This window comes from Camelus dromedarius, chromosome 6 (assembly GCF_036321535.1).
Source record: "Camelus dromedarius isolate mCamDro1 chromosome 6, mCamDro1.pat, whole genome shotgun sequence".
In the NCBI taxonomy this organism is placed as follows: domain Eukaryota; kingdom Metazoa; phylum Chordata; class Mammalia; order Artiodactyla; family Camelidae; genus Camelus; species Camelus dromedarius.
In genome coordinates this window covers 50948469-50973463 of record NC_087441.1, presented here as the reverse complement: position 1 = coordinate 50973463, position 24995 = coordinate 50948469, and the positions used below count along the sequence as shown (strand labels likewise).

General features: G+C 35.7%; 1 protein-coding gene and 1 long non-coding RNA gene across 4 annotated transcripts in view; one reads left to right on the top strand and one right to left on the bottom strand.

Annotated features, from left to right (window-relative positions):
* Positions 1–23926, bottom strand: part of ASCC3 (activating signal cointegrator 1 complex subunit 3) — a 302695-nt gene extending 278769 nt beyond the window's left edge. For 2 of the 3 annotated variants that reach the window (XM_010989648.3, XM_031456078.2), the window contains exons 1-3: positions 23654–23926; positions 3497–3627; positions 1169–1319 (exon numbers count right to left, since the gene is read on the bottom strand). In XM_010989648.3, the coding sequence (XP_010987950.2) occupies positions 1169–1319; positions 3497–3586 (241 nt within the window). In that variant the 5' untranslated portion in view covers positions 3587–3627; positions 23654–23926. Of the gene's footprint in view, positions 1–1168; positions 1320–2580; positions 2612–3496; positions 3628–23653 lie in introns of those variants that run through there. The other variant, XM_064486823.1, reaches the window with a different exon arrangement.
* Positions 23927–24065: 139 nt separating this feature from the next.
* LOC116154359 (uncharacterized) overlaps positions 24066–24995 on the top strand; it is a 305717-nt gene continuing 304787 nt past the window's right edge. Inside the window, exon 1 of the long non-coding RNA XR_004138226.2 lies at positions 24066–24248. This is a non-coding gene — a long non-coding RNA (uncharacterized LOC116154359). The remainder of the gene's footprint in view (positions 24249–24995) is intronic.

The following is a 24995-nucleotide window of genomic DNA, read 5'->3' as shown; positions in this document are numbered from 1 at the left end:
ATCATCTGAGACAACGTTTTCATTTATTTATCAAGTGAAATCTTCATTAAGAGCCTAAAATATGCCAGGCATTATTCTAAGCACTGGAATGGAGTATGTTGAACAAGAAAAATAAGATGCTATTTTCATGAAACTTACATCTTAGTAGCAAAACACAGGCAATAAACAAACAAGCATAATATCAGATAATAATAAATGTTGTAAGAAAATGTTACTGAGGATTACAACATAAAGAATGACTGCGTAACAACTTGAGATTGGATATCAATGAGGGCCTCATTAAAGAAATAATTTTTAGGTAAGCACAGAATGACAAGAAAGGATCTATCTGCTCTAAGATTAGGACAGAAAAGCATTCTCAGCACAGGGAAGAGCATGTACAAAGACCCCCAAATAGGCACCAACTTGGTGAGTTTGAGGAAGTGAGAAAGGCCATGTATCTGAAGCACAGTCAGTGAAAACAAGGATGACTTGAGGTCAAAGAGAAAGGTGAAAGCCAGATCACGCAGGGCCAGAATTATCAGTCTGAACTTTTTGTAGGTATAAATCTGAATTTGAAGTTAGAACTACAGTAGTGTTAACTACAATTTTTAATTATCAGAGTATGAAATGAGACGATGAATTTCAATGAACAAATTCAGACATTTTACCAAAGAGTCATTTGTTTTGTTTCGTTCTGTCCTCAATTATGGGAAAGTAACCTGTGGTAAGCATACAGTCTTACAATCCCTAATTACAACTTCCTTCAAGTATAAGCAATTGATGAGAATGCTAGCGTGCGGCGGGAAGTGAAGCAAAGTTCGGCTGCAGTACTGCCCCTTGCTGTGTGCTAGGCAGGCGTCAATAAAAGAGACTGAGCTACATGGCTTTTAAGGTTCCTCCCAACTACATTAAAATTTTAATTTACCCTATCCTTATTTCAATCAAGACAGTGGTTTTCAAACTCTGAATTTCTATAAATTCCTCAAGTTTGACTGTATTATAATTACTAGTATACTTCTGCCGCTATACTATACAGAATCTTAAGCTCCATGATATGTGAGACTGTCTCATAATTATGAATACTTTCCTGGAAATTTTAACCTTTCACTATATATTATATAGTTTAAAAGGAATCTGTTTTTGAACTATCGTGGTTTTAAAAAAAATTAAAAAAAAAAAAAGATACCTATTTGTTTTGCAGCCTGCAATAAATCTTTTAAGTCTTCATTTACACTTTGCATTTCACTCTTCTCCAGTTTTTCATTCAAAAATTTTACTATCTTCTTCCATGTCAGGTCCAAACCTACAATCTGTTCATGAAGTTTAGACCGCTTCATCTGAAACAGACAGCATAATACAGAGACATATTGATTAAAGGTTTTTCTCAAATCTATCATTTATTACATATATTATGCATTACATTATACAACTTGGCACTCACTATCCACAAGAATTCAAACTGTATCTATTCATATCCAAATTTACAGCTCCCAGAAGGAGCTTTATGTAAATATAATTTAAAAGAATCTCATTTGTTTAAAAGATATGTTTAATAAAAGCTTCTTTTTTTTTTTTTACAGTTTAATCATAATGAATACTCATTATGAAATAATTTTCATACTGGAAAGTAAAAAGCAAAAAAGTCTAACATTCAGATAATAACAACTGGTAACACCCCATGTACCTCTTTTTCATATTTCTGCTTGTTTTTAACATAGCTTGTTTAACTATATTGTATATAAGAGCTTTTTATGTCATGCTTTTTGATAAAAGGCATTTAACAAAAATTAGATTCCTATGATGGGCTCAGTATATTCAAATCATCACCACTTTCTTAAGTATGATCCTAGGACAGGTTAGGCATCTAGGAGATTCTTATCTATACACACTCTTTTTCTTGAATAAATCTTCCCATTCTCAAGAACTGACACAGTGGGAACAGTGTAGCTCAGTGGTGGAGCGCATGCTTAGCATGCATGAGGTCCTGGGTTCAATTCCCAGTACCTTCATGAAAAAAAAATAAACATAATTACCTCCCCCCTCTGAAAAAAGTTAAAAAAAAAAAAAAAAAAAGAACTGACACAGAAAGCAATAAAAAAATTTTACTTCAAATCATTGGACTTGATCCATGGATTAAACTTTCTGAAGTCCTCTGACCAAATGAAAAGTAGCAGGTCAGACAGAAAACTGTAATTTTCTTCTTGATTGTACTGATGATATTCCTATTATGTAATTTTCTTATTGGTTGTACTGATGATATTCCTATTACCTTCATAATTCACTATTACTTCCCTGACTCTCAGTTTTCTAAATTGAAATGGAGCTAATTAACCTGGGTTTCGGGGGAGGAAAATAGGTGAATGTAGAGATGAAATAAGTTGGTCCTAAATTGAATTAAGCTGTTAAATGGCTCATAAGTACATAGGTTCATTTTACTTTTCTCTCTCTTTCGTATATGTTGGATATTTCCCAAGATTAAAAAATTACAATAAAGTGAGGCACATTATATCTGCTACTTTCTTTCCTTAGGGGGGAAAAAAGTATTTAAAAGCCTACAAGAATAAATTAAATGACATGGGATAAGCATGTAGTACTTACACATTTCTCAAATTTTAAAATCTTCTGTTGTATTTCTAACATAAAATAACCAGTAAAAGGGCCTTGGTTAGATGAGGAGAGGAAATGATTCAAGTACGATAGCAGTATTAATTAATTGTATAGAATATATCCTTAGTTTAATTGTTCTAAAATTGCAAAACAGCTCCCAACATAAAGAAGGCTAACTGTTTGTACGTAGCAAAACTCTGTATCAACATTAGAGGAAAAATTTCTAGAGACTATTACATATCTTTTCTTCCTAGTATCAATTTTTAAGTGAATCTATTAATTGTAAAATCGCATAAGGGCTTTAAGCAGTAAATTCCAACCTACTAATAAACGATGCTAATATTCTATAATAGATTCAAATAAGGTATTAGCAAAGTGACTGCTGTTTTCTAAAAAACAGCATAGGGCCAGTTCTGTCATGTATTATATTATATGGCTCATTCCTTCATATGTATAGTTTATGAGCCTTTAGGCCTCTAAAATTCACAACCATTTATAAGGCAAGACAGAAGCCAATTATGAGACCAGCTACTCAGTTTAAGAGATTAATATTCACATTTCCATGTTTTAGTACAGACATTGTTTCTGACCATTTGATAAGAATTTTACCAGAGACCTAAAAATTTACTCAAATTTTAATTACTGGATTAAATTACAAAATTAACTGAGATAGAAACCTATGGAATAGAAAAATTAACAAGGGATTCAATATCATAGCTCTGTTTGTTCTCTTTGACAATATAGTCGTAGGTGCTTAAGAGAACTATTTCTACAGCAAACATCAATATACCCATTCCCCTTCTTGGTATAACACCAAACAAGATAAAAGGCACACAGAACTGTGAAAAAGAATGTCAAAATGTGCCCATATTTTATGTTTATAATTGTTTTCATCTAAAACATTTACCTGTAAGTCAGCCACTTCTTCATTGTAATTATCTTGCTTGGTGACATTTGAAAAGGAGCGCAAGGCTCCTGTGAGACGAGGCAAAGCCATCTATTATTCAATCAGTGATCCATACAATGAGAAACCTGAAACTGAAACAAAACAAGATGATATTTATCTGTAGGGAGGAGGTGGGAGAGGTAATCAAACTCAACAAATTGGCTTGTACAAGAGAAAAAATAAACCAATTAGTTAAAAAAGCAATTACTACCAAAGACGAAAAATTCTCCTGACATATTTTCTACCCAAGTAGTTTTTTTATAACACACTGACTTATGGGTAAAAAAAAAAAAAAAAAAGAAAAAAGACTAAAAAAGAAAAACAGAACAAAACACTTATTTGTGGATACTACTATAACATTCCTTCAAAGTTAATTCTACAGATTCTTAAGGACAGGCATCAAATACTATATTACCACAGCCAGTAATATTGAAAGAGATGAAAGCACTTGCCCATCTTTTCTCTAATTTTGTTTTATGCTGATTTCATCTCACATTATCCTTTAATTTCAGTCTCACTGGCTTTTTCTCTTCTTAAAGTACCAAGCATGTTTCCACCTACATGCATTTTCATCATTGATTTCTTATGCTCCTCTATGTTCATAGAGCTGACTCCTTGACAAACAAGTCTTGATTTAAAAGATACCTCCTGAGATGTGGCCTTTCTTGACCACATAATCTGAGTCAGGGTAGCTACCCAGTTACTATCCATCGAAGAACAAAAGTTTAATTCTGTTTATAGGCACTAGTTAATATTTTGACATTCTCTTATTGATTTTCTTATTTATGTACTGTCTCACCCCACAAAGAGTAAGCTTCATGACAATAAAGACCTTCATTTCACTGATCTTCCCTGGCAAAAAGAACAGTACTGAAATATTTTTGGCACACAATAATTATTTGGTAAATAATAAGAGGAAGAAAAACAGAGAAAAGGAGATCGTGGTAACAGGGAGACCAAAGAACAAGAGAGAAAATAATTCAAGCAGCTGAGGAAGGGGAGAACTCCTGGGGAAAGAAGTCAGATGTTCCAATCTAATCTCCTTGCTTATATGCTAACAACTAAACAACTAATCTTTAGGCAAACAGAGTAATAATATTTACTATGAGGGGAATTCTTTTTTTTTTTTAACATTTTTTATTGATTTATAATCATTTTACAATGTTGTGTCAAATTCCAGTGTTCAGCACAATTTTTCAGTTATTCATGGACATATACACACTCATTGTCACATTTTTTTCTCTGTGAGTTATCATAACATTTTGTGTATATTTCCCTGTGCTATACAGTGTAGTCTATTCTACAATTTTGAAATCCCAGTCTATCCCTTCCCACCCTCCACCCCCCTGGTAACCACAAGTCTGTATTCTCTGTCTGTGAGTCTATTTCTGTCCTTTATTTACGCTTTGTTTTTGTTTGTTTGTTTGTTTTTGTTTTTTAGATTCCACATATGAGCGATCTCATATGGTATTTTTCTTTCTCTTTCTGGCTTACTTCACTTAGAATGACATTCTCCAGGAGCATCCATGTTGCTGCAAATGGCATTATGTTGTCGGTTTTTATGGCTGAATAGTATTCCATTGTATAAATATACCACCTCTTCTTTATCCAGTCACCTGTTGATGGACATTTAGGCTGTTTCTATGTTTTGGCTATTGTAAATAGTGCTGCTATGAACATTGGGGTGCAGGTGTCATCCTGAAGTAGATTTCCTTCTGGATACAAGCCCAGGAGTGGGATTCCTGGGTCATATGGTAAGTCTATTCCTAGTCTTTTGAGGAATCTCCACACTGTTTTCCATAGTGGCTGCACCAAACTGCATTCCCACCAGCAGTGTAGGAGGGTTCCCCTTTCTCCACAGCCTCTCCAGCATTTGTCATTTGTGGATTTTTGAATGACGGCCATTCTGACTGGTGTGAGGTGATACCTCATTGTAGTTTTGATTTGCATTTCTCTGATAATTAGTGATATTGAGCATTTTTTCATGTGCTTTTTGATCATTTGTATGTCTTCCTTGGAGAATTGCTTGTTTAGGTCTTCTGCCCATTTTTGGATTGGGTTGTTTATTTTTTTCTTATTGAGTCGTATGAGCTGCTTATATATTCTGGAGATCAAGCCTTTGTCGGTTTCACTTGCAAAAATTTTCTCCCATTCCGTAGGTTTTCTTCTTGTTTTATTTCTGGTTTCCTTTGCTGTGCAGAAGCTTGTAAGTTTCATTAGGTCCCATTTGTTTATTCTTGCTTTTATTTCTTCTAGGAGAAAATTTTTGAGATGTATGTCAGATAATGTTTTGCCTATGTTTTCCTCTAGGAGGTTTATTGTATCTTGTCTTATGTTTAATTCTTTAATCCATTTTGAGTTGATTTTTGTATATGGTGTAAGGGAGTGTTCTAGCTTCATTGTTTTACATGCTGCTGTCCAGTTTTCCCAACACCATTTGCTGAAGAGACTGTCTTTATTCCAATGTATATTCTTGCCTCCTTTGTCAAAGATGAGTTGACCAAAAGTTTGTGGGTTCATTTCTGGGCTCTCTATTCTGTTCCATTGGTCTATATGTCTGTTTTGGTACCAATACCATGCTGTCTTGATGACTGTAGCTCTATAGTATTGTCTGAAGTCTGGGAGAGTTATTCCTCCAGCCTCTTTCTTTCTCTTCAGTAATGCTTTGGCAATTCTAGGTCTTTGATGGTTCCATATGAATTTTATTATGATTTTTTCTAGTTCTGTGAAATATGTCCTGGGTAATTGGATAGGGATTGCATTAAATCTGTAGATTGCCTTGGGCAGTGTGACCATTTTAACAATATTGATTCTTCCAATCCAGGAGCATGGAATATCTTTCCACTTTTTAAAGTCTTCTTTAATTTCCTTCATCAATGGTTTATAGTTTTCTGTGTATAATTCTTTCACCTCCTTGGTTAGATTTATTCCCAGATATTTTATTACTTTGGGTGCTATTTTAAAGGGGATTGTTTCTTTACTTTCTTCTTCTGTTGATTTATCGTTAGTGTAAAGAAATGCAACTGATTTTTGAACGTTAATTTTGTAACCTGCTACCTTGCTGAATTCTTCAATCAGCTCTAGTAGCTTTTGTGTGGACCTTTTAGGGTTTTCTATATATAGTAACATGTCATCAGCATATAATGACACTTTTACCTCTTCTTTTCCAATTTGGATCCCTTTTATTTCTTTCTCTTGCCTGACTGCTGTGGCTAGGACTTCCAGGACTATGTTGAATAGGAGAGGTGATAGTGGGCATCCTTGTCTTGCCCCAGATTTTAGTGGGAAGCTTTTGAGTTTTTCACCGTTGAGTACTATGCTGGCTGTAGGTTTGTCATATATAGCTTTTATTATGTTGAGATATGTTCCCTCTATACCCACTTTGGCGAGAGTTTTTATCATAAATGGGTGTTGAATTTTATCAAATGCTTTTTCTGCATCGATTGAGATGATCATGTGGTTTTTGTCCTTTCTCTTGTTGATGTGATGTATTACACTGATTGATTTGCGTATGTTGAACCAGCCTTGTGTCCCTGGGATGAACCCCACTTGGTCATGATGTATAATCTTTTTTATGTGTTGTTGGATTCTATTTGCTAAAATTTTGGTGAGGATTTTGGAGTCTATGTTCATCAGTGATATTGGCTTATAATTCTCTTTTTTTGTAGTGTCTTTGCCTGGTTTTGGTATCAGGGTGATGGTGGCTTCATAGAATGAGTTTGGGAGTATTCCCTCCTTTTCAATCGTCTGGAAGAGTTTGAGAAGGACTGGTATGAGTTCTTCTTTGTATGTTTGGTAGAATTCCCCGGTGAAGCCGTCCGGTCCTGGACTTTTATTTGTAGGGAGGTTTTTAATTGCTATTTCTATTTCCTTTCTAGTGATCGGATTGTTCAAGTGTTCAGATTCTTCTTGATTCAGTTTCGGTGGACAGTATGTTTCCAGAAACTTGTCCATCTCCTCTAGGTTATCCAGTTTGGTTCCATATAGTTTTTCATAATATTCTCATATGATATTCTGTATTTCTATTTTGTTTGTTGTAATTTCTCCATTTTCCTTTCTTATTTTGCTAATTTGTGCTCTCTCTTTTTTCTTCTTTGTGAGTTTGGCCAGAGGTTTGTCGATTTTATTTACTTTTTCAAAAAACCAGCTTTTGGTTTGGTTGATTTTTTTCTATGGTCTTGTTAATCTCTATTGTATTTAATTCCTCTCAGTTCTTTATTATTTCCTTCCTTCTGCTGCTTTTTGGGGCTTTTTGTTCTTCTTTTTCTAATTCATTCAGGTGGTGGGTTAAATTGTTTATTTGAGATTGTTCTTCTTTTTTGAGGAAGGCCTGTATCGCTATAAACTTCCCTCTTAGCACTGCCTTTGCTGTGTCCCATAGGTTTTGAGTGGTTGTGCTTTCATTATCATTTGTCTCAAGGTATTTTTTAATTTCAGCTTTGATTTCCTCATTGATCCATTGTTTTTTCAATAACATATTGTTTAATCTCCATGCTTTCCTTTTTTTCTCCTTTGTTTCTCTGTTGTTGATTTCCAGTTTCATAGCATTGTGGTCAGTAAAGATGTTTGAGATAATTTCTATCTTCTTAAAATTGTTGAGGTTTCTTTTGTGCCCAAGTACATGATCGATCCTGGAAAATGTTCCATGTGCACTTGAAAAGAATGTATATCCTATTTTTGGGGGGTGTAATGCTCTGAAAATATCCACCAAATCTAGTTTTTCTATTGTAGTATTTAATTTCTCTGTTGCCTTGTTTATTTTCTGGGGAATTCTTATTTATGGAATATTCTTAGAGTGAATATTCTTAGAGGGAATATTCTGGTTTAAGATTGCTTATTATAACAAAACTACAATCTACAGGTTTATAAGGCATGGCTCCCTGGAGAATGTGACATAAGCTGTACAAGTCTAGGACAGTCCTCAAATAGGGATGATTCTGTCCTGCCTTGGACATCTGGCAACATGAGGTGACACTTTGGGCTGTCACATCTAATGAGTTGGGAGGGTACTACTGTCTTCTGGTGGATGGAGGCCAGTGATGCTACTAAACATACTATAAGGCACAGGATAGGCTCCTCACAACAAAGAATTATCTAACCCAAAATAGTAGTATCAGCTTATAAAATCCCACTCCAGATTCTAAAATAGGGATGTTATATATCCCAGACACTTCCCACAGTGTTAAAAGATCCACGAACTTCAATTAAGATACCTCACTGACTATTATGGTCCAAAGATTATGTGTCTATTGTGAGAACAAAAGAATGAGAGGGCCGTATACAATGTCTCAGACCACTCCCTGCTTCTGCTCTTCTTGATTGCTTATATCCTTGACATTATTACAAAGTTTAATACTTGGAAAAATCTCTGGCTCCTTTATTAGAGTAATTAGATATAAAATAAGTGTATGAAACATTTAACAAGAGTAAATTTTCAAAATAATGAATGATAAAAATTACTAGGCAAATCTGAAAATACAACTTTAAGAAATAAAAATATCTAGTTGTTAAATTTAAAAACAATCCACAGATGAGTTAAACAATAGATTAGACACAGGAAAGAGAAAAGTGGTGACCTGGAAAAGAGAGAGAGACCTGAAGAAATAACCCCGTATGCTATTACCAATAGACAAAGTATAGATTAAGTAGATCAAAGAGAAACAAGTCCAAATACATCAAAACTCACAATAAATGTAAATGAATTAACATTAACACTCAAAAGACTGAGAGACTGAATTACTAAACAGCAATCATGTAAACACTATAGCTACACCTAAAACAGGAAAAAGACTGAAAGTCAAGGGATGGAACAAGATCTTCCTGTGAATAAAAATCAAAAGTAGCTGGTGGCTGTATCAAAAATATCAGCTCAGACAAAATAGACTTTAAAACAAAAGATATTATTAGGGATAGGGGAAAAAAACCTCTCTACATAATAATAAAAGATACAGTTCACTAAAAAGGAATAAAAATTTTAAAACTGGATGCCCTTATGAAATAATCTCAAAATAAAACAAACAGACCTCCAGAAAAATGTGAAAAGTTCAACATCAGAGTAAAAGTTCAACAATTGATCAACTGTTGACAGGTCAAATCAACAAAAGAAACTCAACAAAAAATAGGGAACTTGAACAATGAAATCGGAAAGTTTAACTTAATATACATATGATAAATACTATATATATATATATATATATATATACACACACGTATATATATACACACACACATATCTGTACCTAATGACTAGAAAATATACATCCAAATACATTTGTAACAATTTAAAGTGGCCTATCTATACTAAGCCATAAAGTAAATTTCAACAGCTTTCAAAAAGTAAGTATTGTATAGATGAGGGGTCAACAAACCTTGACTGTAGAAAAACAGAGTAAATACTTTATTTAGGTATAGCAGGATACATGCAGTCTCTGCCATATGTTCTTTGCTTTTTTTTTTCTTTTAAAAAAACAACACTTCAAAAGTATAGACCATTCTCCAGCTCAGGATGACCAAATTAGTTTGCTGACCCCTTTATATAGGTCATAGTTTCTGAGCAAAATACAATTAAATTAGAAATCAGAAATGAAAAAGATAAAGTAAAAAACATAGATGATTGCACTGCAAATCAGTAAGGAAATGGCATCAGAGCAGCTAAGGAAAAAAGGAGTTGGATTCTTCACATCACACTGAAGAATTTTAATCAGAAAAGTAAAATGATCCAATTTGCAAGTAAACTCCCTAGCTAGCTGACTTTACATTTCAACTACTTATTGGAAATGAATTTAGGAGAGCACTTCTGGAAAGGAAATGATTCAGAGAATCATATCTGGATTTTTCTAAAACTAGGTAACATTCTTTCTGAAGTATCTGAAAGAAGAAATGAAAGGAGTCAGTGGACGGCACTGAGACTCTCAAAATTTAGTGTGCATCAAAGCCACCTAGAGGGCTTCTCAAATTGCTGAGCCCCTCTCTATTCTTCATCCCCAATTTTCTGATTCAGCAGATCAGATGGCACTGAGATGGAACACAAGAATTTCATATTTCCAACAAGTTCTCCAGTGATGCAGCAGGTCAAAGACCATACTTTGAGAACCACTGTCGTACAGATGGTATCTTTTATTCTTAAGTCACCATTCAATTTTGTTTCAAATCAATAATGACCAAGGATTTCTAACCACATTAAGAATTCAGTGGCCTGAGTTAGGTGCACAATCTGCTTCCCAACAGTCTTTTTAACCAGGATGTGTGAGAGAATTAAGTCTTACTGAAAGTGAATTGAGTGTTTTTCTCAATTCTCCCACGGATGGAACATAGTTAATATCATCTATCGAGAAGTAGAGCACACAATGGATGCCTTGGGGCATTGGAATTTAAATTCTCTACCTAGATTGAGAGATTGCAAAGACAAGAATTCTATTCATGATGACTGACATTAAGTCCTAAGTCTTTAAAGAAAGGTCTTGACACTAAACTGAACATCTTCTGTCTCAGAACCTACCTTTTACCACGCTAGTTAGTGCTTTCAAAATGTAGCATCAGAACAAGAGACATATGATACATGGAATATCCTGCCTCAAGGCAGCCTTATGAATTAATAGGGTATTTGGGACTACTGTTTTCATCATTTTGACACATCTCACAGTAATCCGAATGTCCTGCCCCTCTCTTTAAGATGTGGGGAGAAAAAAAAAAAAAAAAAAATGTGGGGAATAATTTTTCATTGCTTTTCATTCTAATTCACAAACTTAATAACTCCTAACAAAACAAGATATTACTCACACCCAAACTTGAAGAAGAGATCTACCAGTTGGGCCTGGTAATGAGGTCACACTGTTATATACTATACTAACAGGAAACATTAAAGCTCCCTGAGGGCTCATCAAAATAATCAGTATGAATTGTACTTGTCCAAAAAATGAAGTAAAGCACATTACTTGACTTTCTAATTTGTTCTTATCTATTTTCTTTTTCAGGTTAAATGAACAACACTGTAAGATGTAACAGCTCATTTGCTGATAGTCACCTATAAATAATTTACTCACAAAAGTTTGAGTATCTCCTATCCAGTAGGAACTTTGCTAAGCACTGGGTATAAGTAAGGCTTACAGAATTCTATTCTTCAAAATTCACTGTGTTTGTACCAGTACAAAGATAAGGCTATCTGAAATGTATAAAGGTCAAACTGAGAAAACAAATTTTAAGTCTTTGGTTATTCACTTAATCACTAAATACTTAAACATTCTGCCCACTATACATTAGATACAGTGTAAGGCTCTAGAAATTAAAAGAAAAAATTTTTTGATATTATTGCATTTGCCCTACATAACAAATTAACAGTATAGCTGAAAAGGAAGAAAAACAAGTACAACAATTAGAAAGATGTAACTGTAGGAAGACAAGGGAGAAACACCTAAGAGGGTGGAAAGGAAGGTTAGATAAGAAGGAAGGAAGCTGAGATTCAAAGGACTTGAATGAGTTGGCCTGGTGGGGAAGAAAAGGTTATTCCAAGGCAAAGGTATGAAGTAGAAAACTAAAATAACAGATTATTGCTTAAAAACCCCCTACATAAAAGTGCATTTGGAGACTCACGAAATAAGACTAAAGATGTAAACAGAGACCCAACATGTCTCAGTTTAAACACTTTTTATCTTGATAAAAACATTTAACACACTGTAGAAAAATTACTCAGACTTAAGTGTAGTGAGAAGATTAAAGGTGGAGTTAAACTGGAGATAAGCAATCATTTGGAAAGTTATCTCAATCAAAGGTCTGGTCTGGAAATACAGAATGTAGTCTTATCAGTTCAACACAGTTAAAAGCATGGATGAACATATTTTTCTAAGTCAAATTATTTATATAAACCTGTGGACCCTCTCCCTAAGAAAACAGACATATATACTTATAAATATTTTGTAATACATTTCAGAGGCTGCATAAATGCCATGAACCCCATCCAGGCATAAAAGCTTCTTGAAAGTAGACAGTAGAGGTCCAAGGACAGAGTCCTTAGAGATCAGCAAAGAGTTGTCAGATGAAAAGAAAGTTTTAAATGCTATGCTACAGAGTCTAGTGTACTCAGCCACTCTTCAGTCTTAGACGACTTTAGCATACACAGTTTCAAAAAACGCTGGGAGAAAGCAAATTTCAGTGGGTTGAAGGATAAATGGAAAGGGAGAAAATGGGGAAATAAAATAGGTAGTACCTATTCTTTCAAGGAAATTGGGTGAAGACAAAAAGGCAAGAAATAGCAAAATACATGGGGTTGAGAGTTTTTGGAAACACAGGAGAGCTGACCACAATTCTGTAACCAAGGGAGAGTCACAGAGAACGAGGGAAACGTTGAATAACCAGAAGAAAAATGGTAACTTATGGGAGTAGGGTCTCTGAGAATGCAGGAGATAAGCATAGGTCTAGAGCGAAGACTTGGACAGAAGGAGGAGCATGGTGGAATAGATGAGTGTAAGTGCAGATATGTTTGTAACATGGGAAGCAGAAGGTGAATGGGGAGAGAAAAAATGTGGTAAAAGGGAGTTCTGCCAACATTACTCCTATTTTCTTTTAGATCTGCCAAAACTATTCAAAAGAAGATGAGATGGAATTTTTGAAGACAGGTAAAGTTTGACCTTACCACCAACAATGAGAGGAAGTTGACTAGCAAACCATAAAAGGATTTTTCAGGTACCAAATGAAAGCTCATTTCATACTGGAAACCATAAATTTAGAGTGGTAACAATCTGGCAAAGAAACAAAGGTTGGTATGATGAGAGGTTAAGCTTATTTATAACACAGGGACAGTAGAAGTACAGTGGAGCCTAAATGATGCGAACAATTAAGTGCTGGACTTGAGGTCCAAATGAAAGGAAAAGACTCTCAACCAGGAGGTCTTAAAGACAGGTCATAATGTTCATGGTTAAAAGTTCTGATGTAAAAGGACAATGAATGTTCATCAAGATAAACAGACCTACAAAACAACTGTTACCTCAGTAATTTTTATTCCACATTTAGTATAATCTACTAAATGACAAATATGTAAAACAAAAAATCTCTCACAACAAACACAATTTCTAAAAGACTGAAACCCTGGAAGTCAAATTTTGTTGCTGTTGTTGTTGTTGGCCAGAAATACCGACCTATGGTTATCTGAACAGTTCTTTAGGTGTTGATTAGATATATGTGCAGATTTAAAAAGAAGCTGTCTTGAAGAAGTTAATTGCCCTTTTTAACACTGAAACAGGCAGGAAAAAAATCTGACAGTAATATATTTCTCTTCATGAAATGATATCAACCAATCATCAATGAGCTAGAATTTTAGTACACATTATTCTGAAGTAACACAAAAAATTTGTAAGATTTATTCTTCACATTCCATATTCTTTTCAGAGTGTTTCTCAACTCTTTTAGGGCCTGACTACTTGATAGCAACTTTGGGAAATATAGTTACAGTATTTTTAATTAAAAAGAAATAACAAAAGCTCCAGAAAAGACAAACTATATTGCCTAATGAGATAAAGCCAAGCAATTACTTGTTGGTAATCATGGATACGAGGGAATTATTAGGAGGGAAATAAAAAGTAAAAATGATATAATGTAGTTAATGGATAAACACACTGAAAAGATGGAGTAGGTTGTGAATGGAGTAAAAACTAGAATTTAAGATTTCAATACTTAAAACAGAATTATATGCCCACAAACAATATCTTGAAAAAAAAATTGAAATATTTATATTTTAATTCATCTATTTAAAAAATCAAGTTGTGATACATTTAATACTGTTAAGATAAGAACTTAGACAGCATCAGCCTTAAGAGATATTATACATACGATCCTATATTATGCCATTTCAAAAGGGGGTGTTTTTTTTCATGGTAATTCCTAAAGAAAATCTTTACTTACTTGTATTGAACTTGTATTCCTTACCTATAATGTATCTTATTGCTACCAGCTGGTTACTGTAGTGGAGTCATATCACAGGTGTATGTAATTATTTGAATTAATCAAACACAACAGGCCAAAATATAAGGTACAGACAGACATAAACAATAATACTGGAGATTCTGCCCACTATTTCACACACTGAACACATTCTCTGGAGTGAATGGGGATGAGCAACAAGAAAATGACACTCCCTTAGTCTGTTCCAGTCACTACATACATATCAAACTGTAAGAATCTTGCTGCATTGCATGACTCAAATATTTAAAACTAAGTTCGCTTTCTAAAAAGTATACAACACGGCCCCTAAACACAAGTCAAGTTTTTCATTTGGTTCATCCTTAGATATTGTGATATGCTCCAAGTTTGGAGGAAAAATGTGGCTGCACATGACATACTGAGAGACAGTATGTTGTGACAGCCTCGTGTCCTCCCAAAGGATTTTCAAGGGAAATTTTAACTATTTATAATGTCCACCCAATAACTGCACTTTAGATCCTAACTCATTCTTAAGCAATAATCAACTGCCCTTGAATAGTTTCCAATCAAATTAGGATACACACTTGGAGTATGGAGAATAGAGAAAGCAAAGGAAACATAATTAAGTACATACATAAACACTGTTTATATAAATCAAAATATATAATGACTTGTTAAAAATAAAATGTATACATACGGGATTCTTTCTCTAACTTATCCCTCCAGCCACTGACTTACATTAACAGCAGGTTTCCCATCCAAAAGCTAGACAGGCTCATCACTATAAACCAAAGTCTACAGAACACCCCCATGGTTGTAATAATTGTACTTTTTAACAAGGGATAAGAAAAGTTTTTCTTTCAAATGTTTTGGGAAAATAAGTGGCTGAAATAACATATCAACAGCAGATGAGAACAAGAATAGTCAGAAAGAACATTCCACAAAGAACAAGCACACATATTACTCTATAGAGAACACATGGAGCAGACCCACTACATACCAGGCAGTGTGCAATTCCAGTGGAAAAGGTCCTGGCCCAGATTATCTGAGAAAGGCAAAATTCTCATTCCACCCTGATCTATGGGCCTCTGAAAGACAGACCTAAGGAATTTGTGCTCGCCCCTTAATAAGGCCCTAAGAAGATTAATTTGAATGGAAACCATGAATACCTCCTCTCAAGAGGTACCTTCACACATCAAACCAAAATTCAAGTGATGCTCTGGAACCAGCTTTAGCCCATTAGAGAGAAAGGATTTTCCTGACCTCAACCACTTACTTGTTCCTCTGTGTCACAAATACATGGCACACCATCACATTCCTGCATGTAAGCTCTGCAACTGGCGACCTTTTAGAAATCTGACGCACGTTCTCACAACCAGACAACTAGGATTTTACACTCCAAACTCAGAAAAGTATCCACCAAAGGTATCATGACTTTACTCTTTACTTAGTTTTGAGCATAGTAGAGAAAACTCTTAAAGAGCCCTAACATTGATACTATGTAAAAGAAGCTGGCACATATCTGTTAACAGAAGAAATCTTCACCCTTCTCTCTAAAGTAGAAAAAAACTAGACACTAAAATCAGGACTCAAATGAACTTACGTGGTAAACAAGAAATATAAAAACAGAAAAGTCAGAAAAGTAAATTACTAACTCATCAGACATTATGAATTAGAACAAATACAGAGATAGTAAGAATTTTATTGTGTTACTCTATCACATTTAATACATGTTTCACTTAATCTTTCTGTAAGAATGTGTTGCTGTGACCATTATTTAACATTCTGGTCTGAACTGTTTGTTTCAATATTTACTTAGGAGTAAAAACTTAATTACTTATAAAAACAGGATACTCTCTTTCCCTTTATATTAGTCAGAAACGTGCTCTGACAAATACAGTCCATAAGAGTGTTTGCTCTGTGCCTTGTTCTAAGCTGAACTCTCACTTCCCTATCAGACTCCATCATCTACTGCTCACAGCTTCCTAACCTGAAAGGTAGTTTTGAAAGGGTCAGGCCCATATTTCTCATTCTTTCTTATTTTCTAACTTCTAGGCCACCTTTCTTACCAGCAAATTATATATACGGCAATTCAGAGGAAAAACAGGTTTCGTCAATGACATCTCTGACCTTTACAGAATTTAACTACTGAAACACCATGCTTCAAAAAGCATCAAAACCGAGGAACATATTTTAAAACTCACTTTCTCTAATGTCTTAAGCATGTGCCCTTAACAAATTTTTAAATAGTAATACAGTCATTTCTGTAGATTGCTGGTTAACTTTTTATAGTAAAAAGTATAATATTTGTTGATTTTTTAATAAAAAATGACATCTGTACAGGTTGAACAATGATTTTTTTTAATTGTTTTAAAAATGTTTTATAAGCATTCTCATTAAGAATAGACCATAAAATAACTGGGTCTTTAAGTACTAGATGTTGCTTTCTGATCGTAAAAGTACTCTAAAAAAATTACCTGTACTGCCTAACGTCAGTAAGTTATCAAATTTAAGCACTCTTTTCATGAGTGACTTCTAGATAGCTGAAGTAACCTGTCATCCTACTTTAAGTTTTCTCTTCACCAAGCTAATCAAGTCCCATTTCTTTCCATCAACCTCATTAAGTCTTGGTTTATATCCGGGCACACAGAAATACGTAGAAACATGCATGAGAACTATATACACCAGCTTCAAAGTAATGGATTGGGGGGCGAGGGGGGGCAAAGGAGAGAAGTGACAAAAGAAGAAAAAATTAGCAGTATTTTTTAAAAGAAAAGAACTGAAGTAAATAAGGTAAAATTCAATACCTGTTAAATCTGCATGATTAGTATTTTAGTGTTTGTTATATCTTTTTCTGAAATTTTCCATATTCTTGAAGTAATACACAATTAAAAGTTTTAATTAAGTTTTAAATAAACACAGAATTGTAATAAGAGAGATAATAGTTGTGAAAGCATCAAACTGAATGCTGGCAAATCACAGGTTCTGAAAACAGTAGTGAAAATTCTCAGGCTCATGACAGACTGAACACTTGAACATCTGGGTACTCTTTTAATATTGCCACACATAATGTGCTTCAAATCCACTTAACCCAAATCAATTCTGCCATTTTCAACCCAGAGTCCATTCTCCGTTCCCCTTAGCATAAAAAGGAAGCAGATTAAGTAATTAAATAAATCTATTTTCTCTTTTAAGATGCTCGCAATTGCCCCAAAAAACAGGCTGCTGAATGTAGCTTAAAAAGTTTTTGCTAACCTTAATGTTTCTTCTAAGACATCATCACAGGTCTTATAAATTCTCTTTTATTTGTCTTTGATTTGTGTACTCTTTCTACATGTTCAATTCATATTTCTAAAAATATTCAGGCACAACATGTTTCTTAAGATGCTTCTCTCTTCTTGATCATCAGAGTTATGAGTGACTATACCATCAGAATTACATTTTCAGAAGACTCAAACTCTGGTGGTCTATCTTTGTGCTTATATTCTCAGACTAAGAATCATACAACCCTTTTCTCTAAGCTACAGTTGCCAGATTAGCAAATAAAAATATAGACTGCGGAGTTAAATTTGAATTTCAGGTAAACAACAAATAATTTTTTAGTAGAATATGTCCCATGCAATATTTGGGACATACTTACATGAGATATATTTATACTAAAAAAAGATTACTTGTTGTTTTGAAATTCAAACTTAACTCTGCATCCTGTATTTCATTTAGGAATCCTACAATGAACATTCAAAAATCTGTCTTCCTTCACTCTTCTAGCAAACACTATCTTCTTTAGACAAGAATAACAGCTAAAAAGAGGTCTCCAAATTTCTGAATAGGTATCAACTTTTTAAAGTTAAAACAGGAAAAATGAACACAAAGTTAAAGATCAGACAAATCCATAGTGATGACACATATGAATAAACCATGTGTAAGGGCGTAAGGGTAGCTGCAGACTTGAGAAACACAGGTTCACGAGAGTGAAAAAATAACCAAAATGGTAATCTAACCAAGGAAGGCTGAAACCTAACCAATTCCCATAACAATCTGAAAACTGTGTTAACTGAAGAGATCTTTATTCAGCAATGATTTAAAAAATATTATACTGCAGCCAATGAAAATACTTTTATCCATCCATTAATTAATTCAAGGAAAATTTATTCAGTGGGGATACAGTGATAAGAGTTGCTGGAGTTAAACTGTCCCCTCTCTCCTTATTAGTAATATTTTCTCTACTGGATGATTTCCAAAACCTAAAAATATGCTGTAGCAGCTCCCCTATTTAAAAACCTCTGCTGACTCCACAGCCCTCTTCAATTAACACCCCGCTTTTTTGATCCCTATCTAAGGCAGAAACTCCAGTCCAATCAGGCTTTTACCTCCACTATTCCACCAAAAGAGCTATTAAGGTCACAAATAAGCTCAATATTGCCAAATTCAATGTTACTTCTCAGACCTTGTTTGATTTGGGCTATGTTTAATAAGGATTACTAGGACTGTAGCAAAGGAAATGGACCACAGGAAGCAAGGCCTGAAGCAGAAAGACATTAAGAGACTGTTACAGTAACCAGGTGAAGAGATGAAGATGAAGAGATGATGAGTTCTCAGTTAAAGTATTGGTAGTGATTTAGAGAAAAGTGGATGAATCCAGGTGATTCAATCAAATCTATCTGGCTTACTAGGATTATTTTTATTTGTGGTGTGGAAGGAGATGAGGATCACAGCTGACTTCCACATTTATAGATTGGGTTGATGGTATGTAAACTAGGGCTCAGACATTTTTTTTTTTTTGCCGGGGAGGAGAGAAGGAAGGGGGAGTTATGGTGGTAGGAATATCATGGGTTCAATCTCAAACAAGCCGAGTTTGATATATCTGTATGAGTCAAATAGGATTGAATATTCAGGTATGTAGTTAAGGAGAGGGGTCTGGTTTCAGGATATAAACACGAGAAACATGAGGAATACCATGAGAATAGATAATAATCACCCAAGGATTTCTGTGAAGACTAAGGAGAAAAGACAGCAGAAGGTGGAGGAAAATGAGCCTTTACAGAATAAATAGGTGGAAATGGTCTATAAAGGAGATTTTTGTACAGTAGGAGGCCAAAAAAGGCCAGGATGGTATCTCCAAAACCAAGGGAAGGGTGACTTTTAAGAAAGAGTTATGGCAGCCATGTCAAATGAAGTAAAATGTCCACTGGATTTAGAATTTCAGCTGTGTTCTTCTAGTATTCTGTTTCTAACAAATGCAAACAGAAGAGTTTTCAAAAATTGACGTTAAATGAGTTACCCTTCAAACTCTCTAGAACCCAGTCATTTTTTCTCCAAGCTGATGGCCAAAATCAATGACTTAAATACCAGCTTTTCCACTTTTCTAATTAGTGACAAAACCTCTACTTTGCTAACTTCAGGTTGGCCAGAGCATTTGATGGCCATGCTTTAGTATTTTTCTCTGCCCCAAGTAAATTCACTGAACAGTCTCACAAAGTCAGTATCTTGACAATAATCTCCAAGAGAGCACATGTAGTGTACGTCTTGCTTTTCCCTGGTATCTTATATGGTTCTTGGCCAGTGCCAAGGAACTCAATAAATATTTGTTCAATGATGTGTACTCAGAGCATTAATCTGTGAAGCTTTCTGGGAGTGATTTTTAGGTTCTTCCTTACCATTCCAATTCCCAGAGTAAAAGCAGTGCTAAAAATAAATTTTTTTCAAAGCTTCATTCACACCTTAGAAAAATGTTCAAACAGAATGTTTAGTTAGTGAGCCTCTCTGGTGTTAGAGGTACTACTTAAAGCAGGTCTCATTTTGGAAAATGCATGTGCACTGGGAAAAGATGCACTGAAACTATTTTTGCAAGCTGAATACCACCTTCATATTAATTTCTTCATATAAATCATTTATTTAGAATTTTATAATTAAATTTCTTAAATCAAGAGGAAGACATATTTATTTCTAAGTAAGAGTAGAATTTAACATTTTTACATTGTTCTATCTGATTAGCCTGTTGGGAGTTTTATTCATTTTCAAGTATTTTTCTAAGAAGACAAGTTGTCTCAGCAGTATGCAGGGATTTCCTCTCTTGGAATGGAATGTAAGTTTTTCTTTATCAAAGTTACATGCCATGTTTCTTAGCTACACACAACTGGGTAACTTGCTACTCACTGACTTCATTTCAAAATGACCAAGCAAGTCTTTGGAAATGCTGGAAAACATTAGCAACTGCCTCCCTGACTACTTACTCTATAATCCTTAGATAAACTACCTTCCTTCTTTTGAAGTTCCGGTTTAATAGAATAAATACTATGCCAAAATTAAGAGGCTCTTGAATTCATATGTTTTAAAATGTAGAAGCTCTTCAACAATATGAATTGGTTGCATTGGAATTATTGGGGAGCTGCTTGAAAATAGACATTTTCAGACACCACCCCCAGAAATTATGACTCAGTACTTTGACAATCTTTGCTTTAGTCATTAAATAACTAGGTGTGAACTTTCTCTTCTTCAAATATAAATATTTCTTGCCAAATATCTTATTAAAACATACCCTGGGAATCCTGTCACCTGTAAACTCCTTATATACTACATTTTTAAAATTACACACCTCTCCAAATTCCACTCTAATTTTCCATGTCAGTTTAAACCTTTGGTAACAAATGCAGTTCCTAAGAATTCTCTTTGAAGAGGGATTCAGAGAAGTGGAGGAAAACTAGCCCCAAACTCCAAAAACAGGCAGATAAAATGGGAATCTACCTTAATTTACAAAGGTCCCCAAGAGTTAATCTATTCAAATGATAATAAAGAGAGGCAGAGTATAGTAAAAAGGAGAATTAAAATAAAGAGAAATTAGTTCCGATGCCAATTTTTGTTTGATAGTAGAAAATCAGCTAACTTCTGTGGGTATCAATTTTCTGATCAACAAAATAAAGAGGTATTACAAAATCAATTTTTATGCCCCTTTCAGGATGAATAATCTGATTAAATTAGGGTGCTGGAACCTGATTTTAATTGCATTAACTCTGAATCACAGTGACAGTTTCAGAAATAAATCAGGATAACCTGTAAGACAGGTTATCATAGCTAAAAGACAGCAGAAAAATGAAACTGAACAAAAAGTACACATACTCAAACAAAGTCACTTACTCATCTACATGCAAAACACAGTACTTAAATGAGATGGTATATACTGAATAAATCAACAGCCATATAGGTCTGTCAATTCTGCGCTAGGTGTTATATTAGGCAAAAGAAATAAGAAATAAGATCCAGTCCCTACTTTAAGTAATTTTAGAGTACACTGTAAGAGACATACACAATGCCGGCCTTTGGATGACTACTAAATACATACTAGATACCTCACTCCTTCCTCCTTGGTAATGTTTGTTTACTAAAATTGCAGTTTCAGGTAGATAGCTGCTCAAAGCTGAAAACTGCCATATTACATCAAGGCTATTCTGTATTAAAAGGGCTTATGCTAGCTACCTCCCCATGGAAGGTACTGTAGGGCAACAAATTTACTTCAGTCAACAAATACTATACATTTCCTGATGAATATGCTTTGTGCATAGAACTCTTAAAAATTACAAGTTATTAACACATAGCTCAATAAGACTAATGTAAAAACCAGAAAAATAAAGGTTTTTTTTTTTCCAGGTAAAAACTGATTTCCAATTGTGAATTTTATAATTAAGCCAACTCTGCAAAAAGAAAACTTACTCCTTGTAACTGGCAAAACACTAGCATGTATACTATCTTTTTGATCAAAGGCAAAATCAAGTCATGCTGTTCAAGTAAAAGGATCCACTCCTCTTTCAATGCCACTAACATATAAACACTGACAATAACTTATTCTTGCAAAAAGCCTTGCTTTGGTCAACTTAGAGATCCAAGGCATGAAGAGGAACCCTAGTCTAGATTCCCTATTAAGAGGGCACTGGACTACAGAAGTTCCAAAAGCACAGATATCATCTCTCTCTTGATTTCCTAGTCCTAGCATAGTGCCTGGTACACAAGTAGACATCACTGAGTGAATGTTTACTTTAGTGAAAACAAACTAAAACTGTTCAGCAGGGATCACAAGGCTGTTACGAAATACTAATTCACTCAAATATTATTTAGCTTACCCTGGATGAGCATCTCTAGGGAGTATTTTTCTTATGCAAGAATATTATTATAATACCATAATTAAAAATAAAAGATACATGGGGAGCATAGTGCTCAGTGGTAGAGTGCATACTTAGGAGGTCCTGGGTACCTCCATTAAAAAAAAATCAAAAAATAAATAAATAAACCTAATTATCTTCCCCCATCTAAAAAAATAAAATAAAAGATACATGAACAGGAGCACAATCCAGAGAGAAATCAAAAACTGAATTCTCAACTTTTGAGAACACTTTGAAAATCAGAAAAATGATTTCAATCTATGAAACATGAAATCTGGTGATGGAGATAACGGCTATCTACTCTAATCTTAGGGAAAGAAAGACAAAAAAGTGATTACTACTTTGAACTGAACATGTGATACCATTCATACCAAAGTTTAGCTATCTGTAAAATTATACTTCTTTTAAACCAAAGAATAGCAAAATATATGAACACACTGCGTTCAATGAATAAGTTAATTCATGATAAGAAATATTTAAAATAACTGCTCACGTACCCACAATACCTCCCTAACACGCTCGCACATACACATGCTTATTTCAAAATAGCATTCAGGACTCCTCGATTGCTAAATTCACCCACAATTTACCATGGTCCACTCGCTACCCAGGCTATTTAGTTTTCAGCGCGGAGGTAAAAAAACACAAGGAAGCAGATTTTTCTCCCAAAATCCACGTGAAGAAAACGAAAAAGTTACCACACTTTTGTAATGAAAAAAAAAATGAAAACAAATCACCCACGCACAGGGGGAAAAAAAATCACCCATCTGGTCATCACGGTGTGGTTTAACACCTGTGCAACAGGCGACTCGGGTTGATTTTTTTTGATCCCCATCACCATCTACAAATTCCAAGAGTAGGACGAGACCGTCGGAGACTACTGACAAGTCTTTGGGGCCGGAAAGGGATGACAGGTCCGGGCTTGCCTCCGGGGCCGAATGAGAATCGCCCAAGGGGCACCGTGGTCCCGTGGCCGGCCCAGCAGTCCCCGCCTCCCGCCAGCTAACCCCAGGCCGCAGCGCCCCTTCTCCTCCTTCCACTTCCACCTCCTCACCTCTCGGCCCCGCTTCACACGCTTCCCATCACTCAGCCAGCTCCCGCCTCGACGCCTCCCTCCCTTTCGGTTTGATCTTTTACTTCCCACGTCGGAGGGGAGCGGAGGGCAGGGCTGAGGATGTCTGGGGGCAGCTGCACCGCCAGGTCCTCGTCCGCACCCCTCGCCGGATTTGCAGGGTCGCTCCCCGTCCCCGGGAAAGGTCTGCAAAGACCGCCGGACACCCGGACAGACACACAGACCCGGCGAGGAGGGAGGGGGCGGAGCAGTCGCGGGGCTACACGTCACCCGCCCGCAGCGCCGCCAACGTCGGCACGTCGGCTCCCCAACCCCGCCCCACCCGCGTGCGCGCGCCGCCGCCCCGCCTCCCGCCGCCCCGCCTCCCGCCGCCGCGCTCAGTCAGAGCCGCACCAGACCTGTGGTGAGGGCGCGCCCCCGGTCGGGCATGGGTTCGGGCGCCCTCGTTCCTGGGACTCCGCGTCTGTTGAGTTGTCCTCACCTGAGCGTCTTTCCCTGCAATTATCTGAGTCGGCCGCATCTTCTCCCCGCCCTTCTCTGTAGGGTGAAGACATGAAGGAGGTAATTCCTATTACAGGTAAAGGAGAGACGACCCCTGAGTATGAATGAAGAACTGAGTAATTGCCATCATCGTCACCAGTCAGAATCCTGGCTGCTGGTCACTTTATACACGGTCCCTTGGTCTCAAGTCCCGCTTTCCTGAAGTTTTCTGGACTCTCAGTTTAGTTCTCCTAAAAGTTCCCTCTTCTATTTGGTCCTTTTGTCGGGCAAAACCCACCAAAAACAAAATACCAAGATTCCCTGGCTCAATTGAAAAGACAGGAAGGGGTCATTAAGAAAAATTAGCCTCAAGAACAGTGTGGTGCGTGTGTGTACAGTTCTTGACTAAAAGCCGGGCATGCAAATGTGGTGTGAGTTAATAATAGGTTGTGGCTCCTTTTTTCTCTTCCGTCCTCCCTCGTTAGGAATGTGTCTTGACGCCTAGTAGAACCGTATTTTTATAGAGAGGCAGCCAATAGTGATCCAATTATACTCTTCACTGGCCAGATTTCTGGCGTTCAGTGTTCTATTCTAAATCAAGCACTTTAAGAAGATCTCACATAAGTTGGAATTATTTTAGAGAAGAGCAAAATGATAAAGAGTACTCAAAAGCATGGCAAATAAAGAAGTACTGATTGAACTTGGGAAAATTCTCATAGAAAAGACAAAGCTACCAGGACTATCGCTAAATATGTAAAAACTCATCATGTGACATCGATTTGTTTCATGTGCTCTTAAGAGAGGCAGACTTGAGAGAAACAGATTTCAGATCCTGAAAAGAAGA